This window comes from Mizuhopecten yessoensis, unplaced genomic scaffold (genome assembly GCF_002113885.1).
Source record: "Mizuhopecten yessoensis strain PY_sf001 unplaced genomic scaffold, ASM211388v2 scaffold10717, whole genome shotgun sequence".
NCBI lineage: Eukaryota > Metazoa > Mollusca > Bivalvia > Pectinida > Pectinidae > Mizuhopecten > Mizuhopecten yessoensis.
Window position 1 is genome coordinate 232,954 of NW_018408686.1, and position 22,197 is coordinate 255,150.

Consider the following 22,197-nt stretch of genomic DNA (forward strand, 5'->3'; position numbering starts at 1 on the left):
GGGTAAAGAAACCTGATGGCTACCTAGACTGATACCTGTCCTTTGAAGTTTACAGAGGAGCGACACCCGACTTCCAAGCCAGTCATAATTTAACATTAAGCGACCAACATGTTCTAGTCTAATTATCCACAAGGTGGCGCACACCGAGCCTTCGATTTTGTCATAACATATTCCAGGGGTGCAGAGTGTGTATACAAAAGTAAACGTAACCCCGGCGTAACCCCTGGGCCCGAATTCATGGAACCCTTCTCATACTCAAGCATAGATTTTGTGCTCCAGTCTAATTTCTTGTTCTTGCTATAACTTAATAAATACATCTTATTTTGTCAATGATTTGGGAACGTTTTGAAGAGACTTAAGGCCAAACACTGTTCCAATGTTAACATTTGACTTTGTGATCATTTGATATGGTTTAACTGAGTTGCAAATAAAATGGTTTGAGCACAGAATCTATGCTTGAGTATGAGAACGGTTTCATAAATACGGGCCCTGGAGTATTGAGGATGTCTGTCCCAGGCCAGTGAATTTTCATCTTACATGAACATCTGAATTTGGCTGCTCTTCAGAACTTTTAGAATTAACGTACATAAAGTAACAATTTAAACAACAATAATGTTACAAGATACTTTTGCTGTAGTTTATAATCTGCACATAAAACAAATGTGTTTTATTTCTCGATAAGTATCGTTTGAAGTTAATCACTTCACAAATGCAAATAAAATATTATCACTGAATTAAACATAAGGTATAAGGAAATAATTCAATCACTACAGAAAATTTGGACCCTTATCATATGCAGAGATGTATAAGTCTCTTTGCAATTGGTGGCAGCTCAAGTAATAATCGGCTGTTCCCAATGCGACCACACAAATGAATAATGAAATGAAAATCACCATAAAAAAATATCTAAACATTGTTGTATAATGTGAAATAAATATACACGTAAACTATAAAATTAAAATGTCAGGATAAAATGTTTACTTGGTAACGGGACTGATGAAGGGAAGTAAGCCTAAAGCAAAGTTTACACAAATGAATTTGTATTTCAGTAACTTTACATGAGACTCATTTCCCTGCACGAGCCCTAAAACAGCCAAATATACATTTAATCCTTAACTTTTACCCCCTGTATTCTCATAGCTAACAATACAGCCTATTTGGTTTTCTGATTTTTCAGTGTCATCTACCTGATTTTCGAAATTCTTATTTCATTTTAATGTCTAAATTTCCAGAAAAACCTGAAAATCTCCTCATATTTGATGTAATGTATGAAAATTGGTTTAAGGCCCTCAGTGACCCCTTAATATGGAATAAATACTGTAGTTTATGTAGTGTATTAACAATAGTTTAGGGTTGACCTTGAACATATTGACAATTGTTTAGGGCTGACTTTCTCCGTTTTAACAATGGAGTAGGGTTAACCTTCAACAAATATTGACAATAGCTTTGGGTTGACCTTCACCATTCTGACAATAGCTTTGGGTTGACCTTCACCATTCTGACAATAGCTTTGGGTTGACCTTCACCATTCTGACAATAGCTTTGGGTTGACCTTCACCATTCTGACAATAGCTTTGGGTTGACCTTCACCATTCTGACAATAGCTTTGGGTTGACCTTCACCATTCTGACAATAGCTTTGGGTTGACCTTCACCATTCTGACAATAGCTTTGGGTTGACCTTTCAACATATTGACAATAGTTTAGCATTGACCTTCACCATATTGACAGTGGTGAACTTTCTGAGCACCAGAACAGCATATAAAGATGAGCAATGATCAATGGTTCTAAAGGTGTGAACCAAACACTTCCCTAAGATTAATGCCAGATGTCCTCAGTGTAGGATCAGTGATACCGGACGTAAACTGTAACTTGAAAGAAGAAAGCACTTTCAGTGAAGGAACCTTCAGTGTATCATCGGCAGCGTTCAATCTGTAGCTTCAGCGTAATTATCAGCAGCATTGGATCTGAATTGTACCTTCAGGGTATACTGTCAGCATACGAGTGTTGATTGCAGGTAGAGTTCAGTATCAGGATCCAAAACTTCTGTTCACATAAGGAGTAGAGATACTGAAACTGAAACTCACTCATAGTGTACGAATAGCTTGCTGTGATACTTCCTTGTTGTTTGAGTCAACATTGCACCTTAAAGAGTGATGTGTTGAGGTCCCGGATCTTCACCATATGATCAATATGATCAACGATATTTGAAATGAAGAGCATTGTCAGTGTATGAAGATTGTTGTATTGACTTTTAAAAGTTCTGTATCAGGGTCCCACGACCATAGATTTGGTTCACCATGAAGGCCGAACATGTAGTCAGGAAAACGGTCCTCTATAGCAGCCATATTGTATAAAACCTGTGAAAAAATAAGTAAAATGTAATGGTCAGGGTAACATATAAGAGTAGAGAACCAGGTGACCCACGTAGTCTTGACAGCTGGATTTGACAATATTTGCCACACCCAGCTTTCTATCAAAGTCAATTGTTAATCTGCTGTTGTAATATCTTAGACAATTGAACAAGCTTGTAGAAAGTTCCTTGTATATTACATGTACCTGATTTTTCTGGACATATACATTTTAAGATAAAATGTAGATTTCGTAAGTTTTAAAATAACGAAATATTACAATATATATATACAACACAACTACATATATCTTCATACAATTATTCTGTGTCAATGATTCCTGGCCCACTGCACTGTGGTTTTTCCTACATATACAGTAGCCTCCTCTTAACTTCCTTAAGGATCCCTGGCTCACTGCACTGTGGTTTTTCCTGTATACAGTAGCCTCCCCTTAACTTTTGATTTTATTGGTTTGGGCTAAACACTTCCGATGACCAGGTAGCTCAAACAGTTATAGCTCAATAGTATAACAATGTGAGCTGTCCAGGAGGATAATTTGGTCTTGTCATGCTGAATTTTTACATTCCAAATTCTACTTTTGATTACATTTTGTTTATTTCATCTTTATTTTTTTTCAGAAAGTCCCGTTAGCTATGATTTTCTCTTCAGAAATGATTGCTCAAAACTATAGTCATGCCAGAAAAAACAGTTTCCGACACTTATTTACAACTTTTGGCAGGTGTACTGGGATCCTTAAAGTACTAACTATGACATAGTCATGTTGTCCCATATAAATATATGAATGGGCCTAAATGTGTTTAAATTGCATAAATATAGATTTATCAATTATAATCAATCAACAGGTAGTTTAACTCATTCACCCCTGACATTTTATAATGAACTATTCCAACCTTTGAATTGGAAGAGTTCAAATGTGTCTTCAGAGGTAAATGAGTTAAGGTAGATTGATCATTGATTATTTCAGATATTGAATTGTTTCCCATCTACAGGAACCGGGGATATCAAGCTATCCATACTTTGATGTTTTACAAGCAGAGAATGTGTTTGAACCCAACTTTCTTCTTAATCATCCTCAATACTCCAGGGGTTAGGCTCACTTATGCTCACTGCACCCCTGGAATATGTCATGACAAAATCGAAGGCTCAGTGTGTGCTATCTTGTGGATGACTAGTTTGATCCTTTGATTTACATCAAGAGAATCCTGCAGTAGCATAATGGTAAAGTTGACTTCCTCTGAAGTCTTGCTCTGTAATCTTCAAAAGACAGGTATCAGCCTAGCAATTGGTCAGGGTTTTTTACCTGAATCATAATCCAGGGGTGCAGAGAGCGTACTGGTGAGCATAACTCATGCTGTAGTATAGAGGATGATTCTAAATATGTGAAGTACGTAACTCCTGGAGGATAGAGGATGATTCTAAATATGTGAAGTACGTAGCTCCTGGAGTATAGAGGATGATTCTAAATAAGTGAAGTACGTAACTCCTGGAGTATAGAGGATGATTGTAAGTATGTGAAGTACGGAACTCCTGGAGTATAGAGGATGATTCTAAATATGTGAAGTACGTACCTCCTGGAGTATAGAGGACGATTCTAAATATGAGAAGTACGTAACTCCTGGAGTGTAGAGGATGATTCTAAATATGAGAAATACGTAACTCCTGGAGTATAGAGGACGATTCTAAATATGAGAAGTACGTAACTCCTGGAGTGTAGAGGATGATTCTAAATATGAGAAATACGTAACTCCTGGAGTATAGAGGACGATTCTAAATATGAGAAGTACGTAACTCCTGGAGTATAGAGGATGATTCTAAATATGAGAAGTACGTAACTCCTGGAGTATAGAGGAGGATTCTAAATATGTGAAGTACAACCAAAGAGTAGCCAGACTGATGATTTATAACATCCTTGAATGTATACATACCTCGTAGGAGTGGAGGGAGGTGGTAATCTGGAATATAAACAAGGCCAAACAAACTGTCATTCCAAACAAAGTCAGCAGTCGAATCGGGAGGAAGTCGTAGGATGACAAACTGCAATATTGACAAAGAAACTGATATATAGTGAAAATTTGTATCACAAAATGTAAAATCAACTGCTCTATTTAAGGAACAATGCTTTAAACAGCATGACATTTGATGATCACATCCTAAAACTTTAAAATCTACTGAAAAAAAACACTTTAATCAGCTCAATATATGATGATCTGCATGCATACACATCCTAATATTTTTCAATCTGGTAAAATAGACATTTTAAGTGTTTATTTTCTTTGTTACAAACAAATATTGTGACTTGTTATGAAGTACCTTAACAGGGTAAGACACTAACTTTTTTGTTTGGTAGTCCATGTACAGGACTAGTTGAATAGATTACTTCCTAGTCCTTTGTCAATGTAACTAGTCCAAGATTTCCTGATAAGGACTAGTGTTAGTGTCGACCCCTGATCTAATTGACACTTGTGTCCTAATGCTAATAGCTATAGCAGCCTAGCTACATGTACCGACCAGTGACCTTAATTACTGAAACAAAAGGCTCTCTCACAGCAGAGAGACCCATTTACATTAATAGATAATGGTATGTGACATCAGTTATTAAGGATCCTTGACCTTGTCCCACTACGGGCAAAACAATCCTGTTCTGATCACACTGAATTTTATACTCGAAATAGTGTGTTGTACATTTGTTATTCCCATAATTAAGGTATATGGTTTTTTCCTTCGTAAATGATTTATCAAAGCTAACATCATACCAGAAAATACACTTTTGGATTTCCCAAACCGGTTAGTTTTTGGAAGTGATACAGGGATCCTTAACACCCAGTCTGCAAACCTGTTACTGATAGACAATACACAGTACAGCTAGGTATAGCATGTACACACAAGTCACCTGCAGTCAAATGTCAAGTGGCAGGCTGATGCACAGCATGCAGATATTGTGTGTCTCATAGCATTTCACTGCAGGGGTCAACCTGGCCACTGTGGTGCAGGCCCTCTGGCCAAGACCAGTGATTTTTTCCTGTGGGCTATTTTGCAAAGAACATATTGTTTAGCCCCCTGGGCCAGCTAAATTTTCTTTCATGAACATCTGAATTGTGATAAAACACAAAATTCTGAATACTCGTATGACTCAGGAAAATAAGTAAACAAATGTTCATTCTAACAATCTTTGTCTCTCTCGAATGCACTCCATCCAGTGTTCGGATAACTTGTCCACCCGATGCAAACAAATTGATGGATGAAAAAACAAGGCAACTAATTATTATGTACCCTCTCTACTTCATAGGCAGGTATCGCAAATTATTTAATAATATAGACCCCATTTCAAAAGTTTAAAATGTGTACCTCTTATCTAAAATCTCACCATATATTAATTTCCAACTTATTATAACCCTATAAGTAGTAATCATAAGTTTGCAATTTCCATTCAACTACTAAAGGTATGGGAATAGTCAGTGAGATCCATTTTGTGTCCTACATGTAAGTGTGTATACATGTGTGTCCGATATGACACAGTGACTATAGCTCCTGTTCAAAATTACAGGTAAAAAAATGGCAAACCTATATACACACTAGGCATACAAAACTTATCTATATATCCTTTAAATACGCTACATAGTTTATGCATGAAGTTTTAAATACAAAATATTATACATGAAAATATACCCAAGTACAATGTAAAAAAAATCAAACTTGTAGCCAAGATTGACAATGTGTCTACTAGTTTCAATACATGGCCATTGGCTAATGAAGCCAAAAAATCAGGACCTCTCGGTTCAGTACTTTGATATATTATCTAAAATTAATTGACATCTTCAAACCAAATAAGCTATTCTAATTAACATGTAATACATATAAAAACATGTCCAAAAATGAAATAATTCATTATATTTTAAGGGTAGAAGTTTTTGCCATCTTGAAGTTATCATTCTAGATCCAGTCTAAATTACCAATTTTACTTTAAATTTTGGAGGAAATTTTGAAATTATATTGGTATATAACCGACAAAGTGTGTGTGTTGCCAAATTATTGAGTTTGATGATCAAGTTTGTATAACACATACAGTCATTGAAGGGGTGTAAAGGAGTATGCCTTGTCCACAAAGTCAGGTTAATGCATTGATAATATACATGTAGAGTATATACATTTTTCCAAAGGTATAATACACAATAATTCTTGTACTGATAACACTTTGGCAAATCAGGAATACTAAATTAAACCTAATTGAACACTTAAAAGAACAGACATGTGTCTTTCGTATGACAATGTTGACAGATCACTGAGCCAGTAAATAATTAAGGATACCTAATTATAATGATATAATGGGTAAGGTAACATGGGGGTTGTATAGTTGGTAGTGAGCTGGGTTGCTTCCGTTTATTGCGATCCAAACAGTTGAACAAGTTGGACCAGATTTGTTCGTTTATGAAGTAAGGTCGGACCTAGTAATCTGATGCTGCTTTCAGACGAGCCTTGACAGAACCTTGCAAGGCCTGCCAGGGTTTCTACCTAAATATGTAACATTTTAAAATAGACCGACCGGTTTTTCTGCATAAACAAACAGGATCCTGGTCTGTTGACCTAAACATTGGGGATTAAGTTTATCTGCAGACTGCAGAATGTGGTTGTGTCTTAAGAAGACAATTTCTCTCATGTAAGATTGTTCAACTTCACCTGCCGAAAACTTAAATTAATTTCTGTTATTGTCTGGATTGGGTAGTATCATGGTTTCTGTAATATAGCTTTAGTAATTCAAATGATACAGCACTATTCAAAATTCTTTAGTCTTCCTGGTACAAAATCTTCTTACCAACTGAGCTAGGGAAAATTTCTCTTTAGCTCATTCGGATGAGCATAAGACTACATGTACATCAGAGGCTTTGAAAATAGATTGACCTCTGTTAAACAGGCACACGTAGGGACCTGGGACCCAGGAAATGTTGACAAATTTACTCATTGATACTTTTGCAAGAACCACTGTGACCCCTGTAAGACAGGGCAATTTTTTTCCTGGAGTCTGCTTCCTACCAACTCAGCTAGGGAACATTTCTCTTTATGGTTCATTTGGTAGAGTATCAGATTAGTAAACCAGAGATCCTGGTTTCAACTCCAAGCATTCCGCTATTTATCTTTAAGTATAAAAGTCAATCGCACCAAGCGAGTAAGAGAAACAGAGTTGGGTGTATCTCTGTAACTACACTATTTATCTCTTAGTAATGGCACTCATCAACCTTTCGAAAATGTTGTACAGGATTCTGCATCTGAAATAATCCTAGGAAAAGACACTTTATTTATATGTACAGCTAGAACTATCATACATAATTCCCTTAAAGCTGACAATACATGTCAAGAACTATCGATAATCTTTCTCAAAAAATATATAACTTTGGCTGATTTAAGATCGGGAAAGTCGAGCGTGCCCAACCGGTTGTGCATTTTTTTGTTTGCTGTTTTACAGTTAACTATTGTAAACATTATAATGAAACACAACCAAATGCCCTCACTTCACAGGTCCAACCCAAGTTGTTCCAAAATATCTAACATTAATTAAATAGCTCCTCTTAGGTTTTTCTTTTATTGTGTGGAGATAGTCTACCTCTGTTGGGCAAGGAAAAAACATGCACCAATGATTCAGATTTGTCTTTTCTTTTTCACCACAATCAATTCATTTTAATTAAGGTGTTTTCTTCTTTTAGAGTTTTTCTTTTTTTGTAAACATGCAATGCATGCATGCAACCTCCATCTTCAGTATCTGGTAATGCTAATTAAACGTTTAGGAAATACATTTAATTATAGTCGAAAGGTAAACAATTGGTGTATACCTATCAGAATCACTGTACGTCATTAATTGATATTTCTTGCTAGATTTGTGTCTGATGACATTACATTGCTTTTTAACGTTTATTTAAGATAAAACTTTGTAAGAAGATCTGGGAACATAAGAATTGCAATTTCCATCATTTTTCTCATTATTTTTGTGTGGGGTAGACTCCCCTCTCCTGTGCCTCTACCTGTAATGTATAGTATTGTGAGACCACGTTAATATACACACGTGTAACAACAAAACATGTATACACCATTCATCTATTATTAAAACCACGGGTGTGGCTGGGTGCCAAAACTGACGTCACGTGTGATTGTTTTGCACGCGCAAGCATTGACGGCTGTCACTGTCAGAAGAAAAGATGGATTCTGCAGAGAAAACAATGGCTCAATCAAAACAATGGAATCTAGAAACCGTTCCAGCTACCAGAGGAACCATACTAGGAGGTACAATACATTAAATATGCGTTTTTATTTTGACAGTATGCACAAAATGTTTAATATACAACATTAATACAAGACGTTGACAACTTACAATGAACCTGAATTGAACTTTTAAGTGTCAAGAAACGTTTGCAATCCATTGTAACGGTTAATGCATACCTATTTGTCAGAGAGAAGAAAGCGAATCAGTGAATATACATATACGTCGTAATAACGCATGTCTATAGTGTATGCATGATGTTTTTATACATACCGCAGAAAAGTTAAACAAAAGAAGAAGGAGAAGGGAAAAATGAAACTGAACGAACAGCTGAAACCAGAGATGATTCCCCCAATGAGCTGTTCTGTTGAATTATGTAACTATGGTTACGTACAGAAACTCATCTTTTGCTCTCCTGTATTTCTTCTTTCTTCGTTTCCTTTTCTCCTGGTTGAACTTCTCGGTGTTACATTCGGTGACTGTTTTCGCTACATCTTCAGACATTTCAGTCACTTTCCTCCATAGATAGCATACAGAGTTACCACCCTTTATTGAACGGAACTCTTATCCGTTGACCTTTCACCTTCATTAATGGATAGCAACATGCAGTCTTCCGGAACCGACAGTAGTTTTTCTCGCATCCTGAGCAGAGAGCAAAATGGAGTCATTCAGCCAATTCTTACAGGTAATCATTATGATCTCTTTCTAAAATAACTTCTTTATTACGTGTCTGATATAATTTCAAGATGTTTGCGTATTGAATGGAGCCAAGTTGTGACAAACTAAAAACGCGCACCTTATTTCACTTCGGTTTCATTTTCACCTTGCCTGCCGTGATAAACAAGTTTACACTGGCATGTTATGTCGATAAAATCGATATGAATTTCACCATCGGCTTAATAAAGAATGCTGCGGGTAGCTGAGAGCGGCGCTATTGAAATATAGTCAGTGTAAAAATGAAGGGAAATTTATCAAAGAGGAAATAAATTAAAATTCCAATTTAAAGTTTTCCATGTATTTCAATTACAAAATGAAAGTGAAACAGTTGTAATGTATTTTTGAAAATTCAAAGCGTATGTTTATAGATTTTTAGAATGTATTTTGAAACTAGTAGGTATAAATTAATATTGAAGAACAAAGTTATTTTTTAAACGGTAACAGCAAATGCTGGAAATAAAGATTTTGACTGCATTTATTCAATTAGTTGAACAAAAATAGACAATTTCAATGATTGTCAATTAAATTTGATGTATGATCTAAAGAATTGTTTTACTTTATGTCCCATTTGAAAATCTCCCACAAATAAGAAACAAAACCATCTAAATCAACAACATTTAAATAAATTCCGCTTCTGTTGTATATAAAAAACAACTAGCTAATACAAATACAGATGTTTCATACAAACCAAATTCATATCTTGGTCTACAATGAAAAAATGGGAGGGGAAAAATATAATTGTCCCAATGCGGATGACAATCAGACTGCATGATAAAACATGGCCAAGTACAAATGTATATATATTTGCACATAGTGAGTCCGGATCAAGTGTGATTGACCACAAACCCCAGTAGAAAATACAGCATCAGAGTCGTTTAAATAATGATAATGAATATATTGATATATTCATATACCGTTATTTGTGTTGCAATTCATCACTTTTGTTCATTTTGTATCACAGTACAAATCTAGATTGATCCATGATAACTAATTATTTATATTGATGTAATGAAGACTTAGCTGTATTTTTAGGTCACCTGAGCTTTAGCTCAAGTGACCTATTGCTATCCGTTTTCGTCCGTCGTCGTCCGTCGTCCGTTAACATTTTACATTTCAAACTTAAAGTCAAGTTCTGCTGGGCCGATTGAACTGAAAGTTGGTAGGAATGATCGCCTCATGGTCCTGACAAAGTGTTGTTATTTTTCGGGTCAATCAGAAATACAATTTGGCTGCCATGGCCGCTATTTTGCTACTAAGTTCTAATAGGCCGATCTCACTTAAAATTGGTCTAGGAATGATCAGCTCATGGTCCTGACAAAGTTAAGTTAACATTATACTATTTTTTACTCAAATTGGTACATATTTCAACAACAAAAATAAATACTGTAGACTCAGGTGACCGTTTAGGCCCATGGGCCTCTTGTTTTTTTTTTACCTTAGCCCTCCAAAACTGTACACTTAATTGTTCTGATGACGATTAGCCCAGCTAGACAGAACATGTAAACCATAAATGAACTACGAAATCTAAATGTTGTTGCTTTATCTTTCATTTCATTTGCTGTAACTTCAAGGTAGATATTGAAAATTTCCAAAAGCCCTGATATAAAAGACACAAATTATGTTTTAGATGTCAGGCTAGTGGACCAGGTTTTACAGTCATTGATGTCTTAGTCGTTTAATGAACTGTTTCTGTAATTAATATAACAAACCTCATACAATCATGACAACATAATAACTCAGAAAATGTACTACACATACCAGGTATACCAGTACATGAATTAACAATGAAGTAGCTAGATAGGTTCATTTGTATACATCGACATAAAACACAGCTGCTGTAGCTGTACACCTGGTGCAGGAGAAGGAGTGGATATTGGACTGTGCTTCGTACGGTATTAGATAAGGGAAAAAAACAAATTAAAAACTAATTAATTTCAGAAAAGTGTTTTTGACTTATGATATTGATGTGCTGTTTCATAATCCAAAAGATATTGTGGGTATGGATGACAACTTGTCATTAACCCATTCACCCTTTAAGTCACATTTGAACCTTACCAAATCATTGACTGGGCAAGTCCAGTTTAAATATATGTAGGGGTGAATGAGTTAATAGATGACAGGGAATGAGACAAATACTCTATATTCCAGCTGGCCTGATAAATTAAAATGATTATATATATGACCAAAAAAATTATTTGTCTGTTTAGGGATCCCGACCGACCCTAGCTTTTTACCCCCAACCCAAAACTTTTTGATGAACTTTTTTTAATTTTTTTTAAACGCTGATTTTCGAATTTTAGAAGGTTCCTTGCCTTTCAAAATGGCTTCCAGCTCCGTGTTGGCGCTTAATGTCAGCATATGGAGCACAATTTGCCTCCAAATGAACCTTTTTTATGTAATTCTTTGTTTTACATACAATAGTAGGGTCATAATCACATGACCACGGTACACAAAAATATACAAAAAAAAGTCTGACCTACCTACCCTTGTTTTTTTGCCCATGCAACCCTAAACAGACAAATTTTTGTTTTGGCCTATCTATATGCTAAGAATGTGTCATGATAATGCATAATGTAAGCAAACTTATATTAGCCGCTCCAAATTTAGTGCAAAAATGATGATAGGACTTATTAGACTGTAATATCAGCACAATCCTAAATCAGCAGAATTACAGTAACTAAATCCATGGGTGGATTGATCGAGTGGTTAACACTCCGGCCTTCCAAGCAGGCATTGGTCGAGGTTCGATCTCCGAAATCGCCGTACGCATGGAATATTAGAGAAAGTGTTTTTCTCCTGCCCACACAACTCCAACAACCCGGGTGGAATATAAAAGGGTCTGGGATTGGTGTTGCGGTATCTGTGCTGTAGCATTTAAGTGAGGTGGCACTATAAATGATACCGTTGAAAGCACGGTCCCACTACAAACAGAACACAATACATCTCCAGCACACACACAGGCATACACACATAGGGAGACTTAGCCATGTGGCACAGGACTAGTAGTCAGCGCCTGATAAGGCAGCTCCTGCGAATTCCTCAATATTGTATTGATTAATATATATATATGCTAATTGTATTGACTGTATAAAATTGTATATCTATGTACTGTAAAGCGCTTTAGAGTGGCTTAAAGCTTATGTTAGCTAGATAGGGCGCTATATCAAATGTTGTATATTATTTATTTATTATTATTATTATAAATAAGCACAGATGTTGTTTTCTGAAATAGACTAGTTATTTTATATACTACATGTACTTCAGATAATGTAGCAGAACAAAGCCTATATATCATACTTGCCAACTTTTTAAAATTTCCAGATTTCCAATCGGAGATTCTGAATGCTCAAAGTTAAAACCTATATAATAGTATAAAATGTGTGTATATACCCCTAGAGACAAAATAATCCCTCTAAAAGACATATTTTTAGTTCTAGCAAATTCACAGGTTGAAAATGTTAAATTTCTGGGTCCAAAATCTAGAGTCTCCATCCTAAATATGAAGGGTTGGCATGTATGCTGTATAGATTGATGAGTCAGATACATTAGAACATAATAAAGGTTTTCTTTCATGTATGCAAGTTAATTGTTGTCATTTATTGTCCCATGAAGGCTTGGTTTTTGTGGTATGTCAAGGCATTTGCTTTATATATATATAAAGTCATTGTTTAGCAAATGACGTGAATTAGTGGATGAAATTAGTGCAAAAGCCACCAGAATTGGAATACCTCTAAAATTAGTACATTTACAGTACTTAATTGTTGTACTCATTTGAAAAAGTGCATGAATAGGATGGGCCCTGACCTCATTCACCCCTGAGGTCACATTTGAACTTTACCAAATCAATGACTTAATTGGCAAGTCCAGTTTAGATACCGGCATGTAGGGGTGAATGAGTTAAAAAGTGTATTAACTTGACAGTGCTTGAATTTGTTCATTATCAATTTTCCTGGAAAAAGTCTTGAATTGAACGGAAACGTTGCTGAAGGTCATTACATTTACGTTGTATCAATGGGCTAGTAAATAATGTTTGAACATATGCATTAATAAAACAAAGCAGTGACAATTTTTCAAGTACCAAGTAATTGAAATAGGGAAGAAGATCTTATCTAGGTTGTCAAATTTTCAGAGCAGTTTACTCTTTTATAAAGAGAAGAAAGGGCTGTCCAATTTAATTTTTTGAGTGTTAGCGCACAGGCAGATTTTGTAAATTCTACCAGCCTGAACTATATTTTGAAAGGAAATATTGAACATTTTAACCAGTCCTTGATGTAAAGCTAAGGGAATTGTATGCCCCTGGGGGTAGTCCTTCTTTAGGTATATATATATAGATTGGCAGGACTCTGTAGGGCAAAATGGAGGTAACTATTTAAAAGAATAATCTTTAAGTGGAGGTAAAGGTATTAGAATTAGTACAAAACAAGTGTGTGCTGCAAGGATCAGTTATCCAATTTTCCAGTATTGGAAATTTTCTTTTTACCGACAAGCTTGATCCGGATCCAATTTTGTTAATGTTAAAAAAATATCTTTTTCTTTGGAGTTATTTCTTCGTGGGCTACCTGAGGTAAGGTTTGAGAGAACTCTGGGGCTTGAAATGTACCACCACCCGTAAAAGTTTGGGTTCAGCTGTAGAATGTGTCTGGCTTAGGAAAAAAATACTGAATATGTGTGAGAAAGTGTATACCACCACCCACTAAAGCTGACAATCAGCTGTACATTGTATTTTGCTTAGGAAAAATAAAAACACTTCATATGCTGCTAGGGAATATTTATGTGAAATTTGTAGGTTTCATAAACTGTATAGGTTGTATGGTGTATCCATTGATTGACATCTGTCCTTTATGAGTCAAGCTGATGGTGATTGTCTTTTAGAAGAAAAACAAAACCTTAAATAGCGTCGAACAGATAAAATGTTTCAGTACTGCATATGTTATTGGGCCATTTGTAGTCCATTTTCATGAAATATTCATTCTTGGACAATAACAGGCTGATACACAATGCTTTTAATGAGAAAAATAGCCTGATGACATACAGGCATTGCCGGGTATCTGTAACACGACAGCCTATAGGTACAATGATAGACGTTGTAATAATGAGGTGCAGTTCCGTGGAAATGTTTTTATTTTTTGTTCCATCTTAACGACTGTCATAAAATATGTGTCTGTTGTCTGCAGTTGACTTGTTATTTTCTTGCTGTGTGTAACACATATAGCTACATGTATTTGATCTTTTTAGTGCACTCTGTCATTGCACCTAAACAAATATTGCATATAGGTGTTTATAACATAGGATAGTAACACATTATCATAAATAGGTGTTTATAACATAGGATAGTAACACATTATCATAAATAGGTGTATATATTTTGAATCCCATTTTATTATTTTCCTTTATTTTTTACATAAAATGAAAAAAAGGAAATTCTTAAAACGTTAAATAGGCCAAACAAAATAATTGTTGTGTTTCTTGATCCTTTCAGCTCGCAAAAATTTGTGTAGGTTAGTTAAGGTAGACAATTACAATGTACTGTCAGCTTAAAGATAATTTACAGATGGAAGGTTATATCACAATAGCATTTCAGGTTTTAAAAGCGCTTATTAAAAATTAATGAGGTAAAAGAAAAGACTAAAGTAGGCATTAAAAGTCTTTGTGAGGTAGGGAAGGTGGACCCACACCTATTTTTTCTCGATTTATAATATTTCTGAATCCTCGTAACTTGGATAGAGGGAAGTGATCACGGCTGATAGCATTGCTAGTTCACTCTCTGACCTGACCAGCCATGAGGATTAATGTAGACAACTTGGATATCAGTTATGTACAGCCAGGTATGTTTACACTTTACATTAGACCACTTATACATAGGATCAAACAATACGTTACAGAGGGTCGTAATTCTGGCTGCTATTAGAATCACATCTGATTCTAAATTAATAATTTAAAGAAAATTAATATGAAAATGACAAATATATATATCACATACTGTGTCGAATGTATTTTCATATACAATGAGATATGAGATAATTTGTGTATAACTGTTTATAAGTGATCATTTCAAATTATATTTACATTGTATAAAAATATCATTAAATGCACAATTTTGTGGAATTTTGCCCATACCTTACACAGTAAAATAGCTGGTAATATATGAAAACTTTTCTCTCTGTGTTAACATTGTTTAGTTTCAGCTTAGCTTATAATTATTTTAGTTGCTTAATAATTCCAAAAACCAATTGCACATGACAGAGATGATATTTCAATGGATTAATACAGCCAAACCTGGCTAATCTGACAGCCTGTGGGACACAGCATTTTGATCAGGTTGACCTGTCTAATTTGACAGCCTGTGTAACACAACATATTTGACATATTAACCTGTATAATCTGACACTATGGGACATAATATATGGGTCATATTAACCTGTCTAATCTGACAGCCTGTGGAGCACAACATATTGGACATATCAACCTGTCTAGTCTGACAACTTGGACACAATATATGGGTCAAATGTACCTGTCTAATCTGACACTCTGAGACAACATATCATCAGATTAACCTGCCTTATCTGACACCCTTAGGGGCACAAAATATTGGTAAGATTTATCTGTCTTATCCGACAGACTATTGAACACAACATATTGGTCAGATTAACCTGTCTTATCCGCCAGACTGGAACACAACATATTTTTCAGATAAACTGCCTAATCTGACACCCTGTGGGACACAACATGTTGGTCAGATTAAATTGTCTTATCCGACAGACTGTGGAACATAACATATATCTGTTGGATGAACCTGTCTAATCTGACACCCTGTGGTGATGACTTCAGAACAAAGTATAGGGACATCAACATTTGAGCTCCAGTTTGGATGCCAAAAAGTGGTAATCAATGAAATGATCGATTACCAAAATGTGTGTTATGAGGCAAAACTGAATAGACAGTAGCTAGCTTAATAAACAATGTATAAAGTAGGAGTACCCGTATCTGTCTGATCAATGTGTATTAGCCAGGTTATAAATATAGCACTGTAATAAAGGAATTTCTTACCTTTCCCCGTCTTTATGTTTGATCAAAGCTGCAACACATACAATAATAAAATGGTAGTTAAAATTCTATCGTTAAGAAAACTTTGAATTATTTAAAAACCAATAAAAATAAGCCAATGGTAGTACAGTACATTCCACCTAATATCACGTCACTTAATGTCACTTTTCGGTTATTATCATGTTTTCTTGATGCATTGTTTTTCCTGCTATATAATCTATGTAATTCAACTCTTTTATTATCACTTGTTTTGATATATTTTCGCTATGTATCACTTTATTTTGGCCACTGTCACAAAAATATAATTGGTAAATTAATCACTGTGTAGGACTGACATCAGATATAGCTAGTACCGAAGCGGGCATGGAAGCTTGGCGTAGTCGAATCGCGTTAAGTTTTCCGATATTTCTTGTATTTTTCTGGTAGTGTAGAGACAAATAAAGAAGCACGACAGTAAAGCATAGACGTAATTCATATCTGAAACAGGAGGCATGTTATTGTTTTGATGTAGTTGCAAATTATTTACAAAACAGTCTGCCTAGTTACTTAATCTTCATTCGCAACAGCAAGTATTGTCTTGACTTGACATTTGCCAGTAGATTATATACATTTATATGCTAAGATGATTTCTTATAGTTATATAGTCATGATAATACATGGAGTCACTCTATATTATGCTTCTTTCTTTAGATATTGGTATAACTAATTTTGTTGAGGTGTACGGCGAATAGCAATAAACTGTACGGCGAATAGGAATGTTTAAAATAACTGGTGTACAGCGAATAGTTCATATGGTATACAGTATTTAAGTGAGCACCTTGCCTAATTGTGACATATTTTGTTAAAGCTTAACTTAAACTAACGTTCCCCGATTACCGTAAATCTCCTACAGTGTAAAATGCATCCACGTTATCGTACGTAAGTTGTAGAACACCAAAGATTACAAGAAACAACAATGTACTCAATACAAGTGTACAGATAAGTCAGATAACCACTAGTCTACCTGTGCTGTAGATTAAAAGGATAGGCCAAAATAATAGTTGTGTGTCTGTTTTTCAACCCTCAAAATATTAGGGTTGCAAAATATTTTTTGAAGTAGTAATAAAAAACAAAGTTTCAGACCTTATTTTAAAAGTGCCTATTAAAAGTTTATGAAAATAAAGTTAGAATAGACTTTGAAATCTTGAGCAGGAATGAAACAGACTTTTCCCATTGTGAATAAATTGAGGATATATCAACTTAACTATCATGTATTTCTTTGCAAGTCTATGTATTAGTGCAGATTTTCTCTACATCACCCTTAAAATTCTTGTGTAATCCCTTCCATCTTGTTAGCTCACCTGGTCCTGGCTTTATTGCTTCAAGAGACTTCTTCTCTGGAACTAAGAGATGGATATCAACCATATTTGACTTGAAGCATCGCTAGGTGGTGGAGATTCAAAATTGTACAAATGCTGGGGCTGACCCTCCAGGGGGCTGATGGCGGGCCCAAAACGGGGCAATTTGGCTATATTGCTATAAACGACTTCTTCTGTAGAACTACGCGCTGGATATCAATCATATTTAATCAAAAGCATTAATGGGAGGCAGGGATTCAAAATTGTACAAATGGTGGGGCTGACCCCCCAGGGGGCTGAGGGACTTGAAGCATCAAGGGTTATTTGGCTATATTGCTTAAACGACATCTTCTCTGGAACTAAGAGATGGATATCAACCATATTTGACTTGAAGCATCCCTAGGTGGTGGAGATTCAAAATTGTACAAACAGTGGGGCTGACCCCCCAGGCTAAGGGGTGGGGCCAAAACAGTTTATTACTTGGAAATGGTTGAGATCCCCACCATATAACCATATATACAATTGCTGAGTATAAAGAGAAGAATGCACATTTGCTTCCAGGATGGCCCTAGGGTCTGGCCTCACCCTTGGAGACATAGTCCCTAGGCCATAACTTTGAAAAGGTTGAGATCCCCACCCCAAAACTATATATACAAATGCTGGGCAAAAAGAGACAAATGCAGTCATGATATTAGAATATACCCTGGGGTCTGACCGAACCCCTAGGGACCTAGTTTCTTAGTCACAGCTTGTAAACAGTTGAGATCCCCACCCTATAACCATATATACAATTGCTGAGTATTTTAGAGATGAATGCACATATGCTTCCAGGATGGCCTTGGGGACTACCCCACCCTTGGATACTTAACCCCTGGGTCGTAACTTCGAAATGGTTAAGATCCCCACCCCAAAACTATATATACAATTGTTGCATGGCATAAAGAGACGAATGTAGTCATGATATTAGAATTGACCCCAGGGTCTGCCCCACCCTTGCAGACTTAACCCCTGGGTCATAACTTTGGAAGGGTTGAGATCCCCACCCCAAAACTATATATACAAATGCTGGGCAAAAAGAGACAAATGCAGTCATGATATTAGAATTGATCCTGGGGTCTGGCCAAAACCCTAGGGACCTAGTTTCTGAGTCACAGCTTGGAAACAGTTGAGATCCCCACCCCATAACCATACGTGAAATTGCTTGGCATGAAAAATCTAATACAGATATGCTACAAGGATTGGCCTTGGGGTTTGGCATATTCCCTTGGATCTCATTTGGAGAATATTTTTACCATGATTGCTTAGATATCCAGGTGAGCGATACAGGCCCTCTGGGCCTCTTGTACATTAACGTTGTGACAGGGAAAGAGTATGTCACCTTCTGCCTGAGTTCCAACTCTCCACCGCTATTGCCAAGGTCACAGCTAAAGTTCTAACTCTCATCCCGCTATTGTCAAGGTCATAGCCTAAGTTTCAACTCTCCACCGCTATTGTCATGGTCACAGCTTAGGTTGTGTTATAGCATGTGAAAAATGGGTACTCCTTATCATTATTTAACTCCACATTCATTAGACTTTCGACATTCTTAACCCCTTCCCTTTACGATATCATTCAAAAGTGTTACAAAGCAACACCATTGGTATGTTACTCCAATGGTATAACAACATAAAAACGTAGCTCGCTCTAAACATGGTTATATTAGTTTAGCTTATGATTCTCCGTACTGTTAACATGCTAGTCGCTGTACACTTGAAAATGTATCAACAACTATTCGCCGTACACAGACGAAAAAACATTTTAAAAAATGTCAATTACATCGTAATGACTACATTTAGACATATGACCATTATATGTTTATCCTGGTCTCATCTACTTATGCAAGTAATGTCCGTTTCATCATCGTATATGTCATACTTTAATAGTTATCTCTTCTTCTTTCTTTGTACATGATTTGGTCAGAAAAACACGTTTTCTCTTTATGTCACGTTCCTGTTAATATCACATTTTCATTTGACAAATCAGAAGTGAAAATAAGCGAAATCTACTGTACAGGTAAAACACTTTAAGTTAAAAAACTTTCAAATAAATAAAAAACAATGAATTCTGTTTAATGATTTTTGTTAACATATTGTCACATGATGGTGATAAGTTACATTAAACCTGGCTCTGATAAACAAAACTTTGAAAAATTTGATGGTGACAAAGATTAAAAATAATTGAATATAACATGTTAGTTATGCTCATGTACAAATTAAGAGTCTTTTGAATAAAGCCAAAGGACGGGGTGTTAAGAATCATTTTCGGCCTCATTAGGGATTTATAGAAGTAGATTTTATATTCGTAATCTGCAATAAATAAAGTATGCAAATACGAAATTTTAAATTCATTCAACAACTGGATAGGAGATATGGCATTACAAAGAGAGACATAAACCTCGATTTTTCACAATAAAATGCGTGAATATCATCAATTGTGTGCTATTTGCATTGAAAATTGGATATTTGAAGCAAATTAACAAAACACTCTCAATATTTGAAAGTCTTGAGCATGCACCAACCACATAAATATTCGGCATGCTTAAACATTGTCATACCATGAGCATTAAGTTGTAGAAAGGAACTTTTGGTTGTCACATGCAAATGCTTTCATTTCTGCAAGCTAACTGTCCAAAAACACCATATTTTGGCTATTTCTGCATAGCAACACAATTTTTTTGCTATGGTTGGACATCTACACATGCACAATAAAAAAAATTGCACCCGTTGGGGCTAGAAAGATAACCCCATTTGACTAATATGATGTTTATAAAAGAAATTAGTAAATAAATTTAAGTTGAAATTTTTAGTTTTTATGATGCAGTAAATAACCCATAATGCCCCCAAGGCCTTTGGATTCAAGTAAAATGTTATACATTGACATTAAATCATTGTTTTCTTGTTACAGACCTTTACCAAATCACCATGGCCTATGCTTATTGGAAGAGTGGGAAGAAGGACGACAGGGCTGTCTTTGACCTTTACTTCCGTAAGAATCCGTTCAAAGGAGAGTTTACAGTGTTTGCTGGACTGGAGGAGTGTATCAAGTTTCTACTGAAGTTCTGCTTCACAGAGAGCGGTGAGTAGTTGTACATGTAAATTAATTTTTATACGCCCATCAAATTTGACGGGAGTATTATGGTATGGGTTTGTCCGTCCGCTGTCCGTCCGGCGTAAACTTTTGTTTGTCCGGCAATCTTCTCCTACATTTTTCAACGGATCTCTTTAAAACTTGGTATATATTATCATCATGATAGAAGTTGTGTCTCCCTTAAAAGAAATTTGAATCGACGATTTTTGCAAAAGTTATTGCCCTTTGTTCATTTCAGTATTTGATTTTTTGACCGGAGATTTTTTCCTACATTTTTTATAGCATGTCAGCTAACCACTCTTTGAATGATGCAGATCTTATTTCAATGTAAGAAGTATATAACACTATATGGCATTCGACGGGCGTATATTATACCACCCCGCGGTACTCTTGTTGTTTTGTGTTTTCGCTCCTCAAGATATAAAATGCAACTTCGAACACATTTAATTCTTTGAATGATTTGTAGACTTATTAGATCACAATTTTTATGATGTTCTTTTGATGATATATATTGTTATACTCCTCTCAGGGCACAGTCTAAGGTCAAGGTCATGGTTTGTAAATTGTAGAGATCTAAGGTTCATAACCCTAGGTCATGTTAAGTGGTCAAATATCAAGACATTAAATGTATTGCTTTCTGACCTTCAACTCTTACTTAGCTCCAGATTCCAAGATTGAATATCAATATTATCATACATGTACATATCCTGACTAGGAGCTTACAAATAGAATGGAGGTTTTAGGACGTTAAACTTTGTAAGCCTTCTGTTTGGATAAATTTATGCAATTTCAAAGTTAGAATGTCATTGATCTAAGCCATTTATATCAGGCAGAGGTGTTGATGCATACAGTGATACTAACTCATTCAACCCTGAAATTTCATAATAGACTATTCCAACCTTTGAATTAGAAGAGTTCAAATGTGTCTTCAGGGGTAAATGAGTTAACGTTTATAAAAAGTGAATGCTGCCTGTTGGTTTTAATGTGACTATAAAACCGTTTGTGCTGAGTATCGTGTAGTCACCAAAGAGTCCTCAGTGACTGTTCTCTGTCGTGGAGTTCTGCTAGCATTACATTCATATTGATTTTTTTTGCCACCAATTCTTTTGTAAGGATGAGTTCAATGGAAGGAGCTGCTGTAAAATTTTCCAATGTCATAATTATGAAATCCATTTAATTTCATTTAATGTTAAAAGTATCTGGAATATGGATGATTTTGCTTGTGTAGTGGTTTTTGAGTCACCAGGCATGAAGTGCCTGTGAGCTAATGCAATGGCGCTGTTCCATATATCAGGACTGTTAGAAAATCTATTGAAGTACCAGGATGTCAAGTGTGACATTTGGCCTATACATAT

The 22,197-nt window shown here is 35.6% G+C and overlaps 2 protein-coding genes across 2 annotated transcripts in view; one reads left to right on the forward strand and one right to left on the reverse strand.

The window, feature by feature from the left end:
• Positions 1-9,137, reverse strand: LOC110462004. The gene is made up of 3 exons (XM_021515764.1): positions 9,013-9,137; positions 4,297-4,405; positions 1-2,359 (listed from the first exon to the last, which is right to left on the reverse strand). Exons 1-3 carry the CDS (start codon positions 9,120-9,122, stop codon positions 2,225-2,227), a joined length of 354 nt encoding a protein of 117 aa, XP_021371439.1. The 5' UTR covers positions 9,123-9,137; the 3' UTR covers positions 1-2,224.
• The window catches only part of LOC110462005 (nicotinate phosphoribosyltransferase-like), a 24,945-nt gene continuing 11,764 nt past the window's right edge, over positions 9,017-22,197 (forward strand). The window contains exons 1-2 of the mRNA XM_021515765.1: positions 9,017-9,303; positions 20,660-20,830. Coding sequence (XP_021371440.1) covers positions 9,210-9,303; positions 20,660-20,830 — 265 coding nt within the window. The 5' untranslated portion in view covers positions 9,017-9,209. The remainder of the gene's footprint in view (positions 9,304-20,659; positions 20,831-22,197) is intronic.

What these genes read in the sequence shown, in the direction of transcription:
- LOC110462004 (XM_021515764.1), bottom strand. Translation starts at nt 9,122, where the DNA reads ATGTCTGAAGATGTAGCGAAAACAGTCACCGAATGTAACACCGAGAAG. An exon ending in AGAGCAAAAGATGAGTTTCT is followed by an intron (nt 4,406 to 9,012) that starts GTACGTAACCAT and finishes TCAATATTGCAG; the next exon opens with TTTGTCATCCTACGACTTCC. An exon ending in CCTCCCTCCACTCCTACGAG is followed by an intron (nt 2,360 to 4,296) that starts GTATGTATACAT and finishes ATTTTTTCACAG; the next exon opens with GTTTTATACAATATGGCTGC.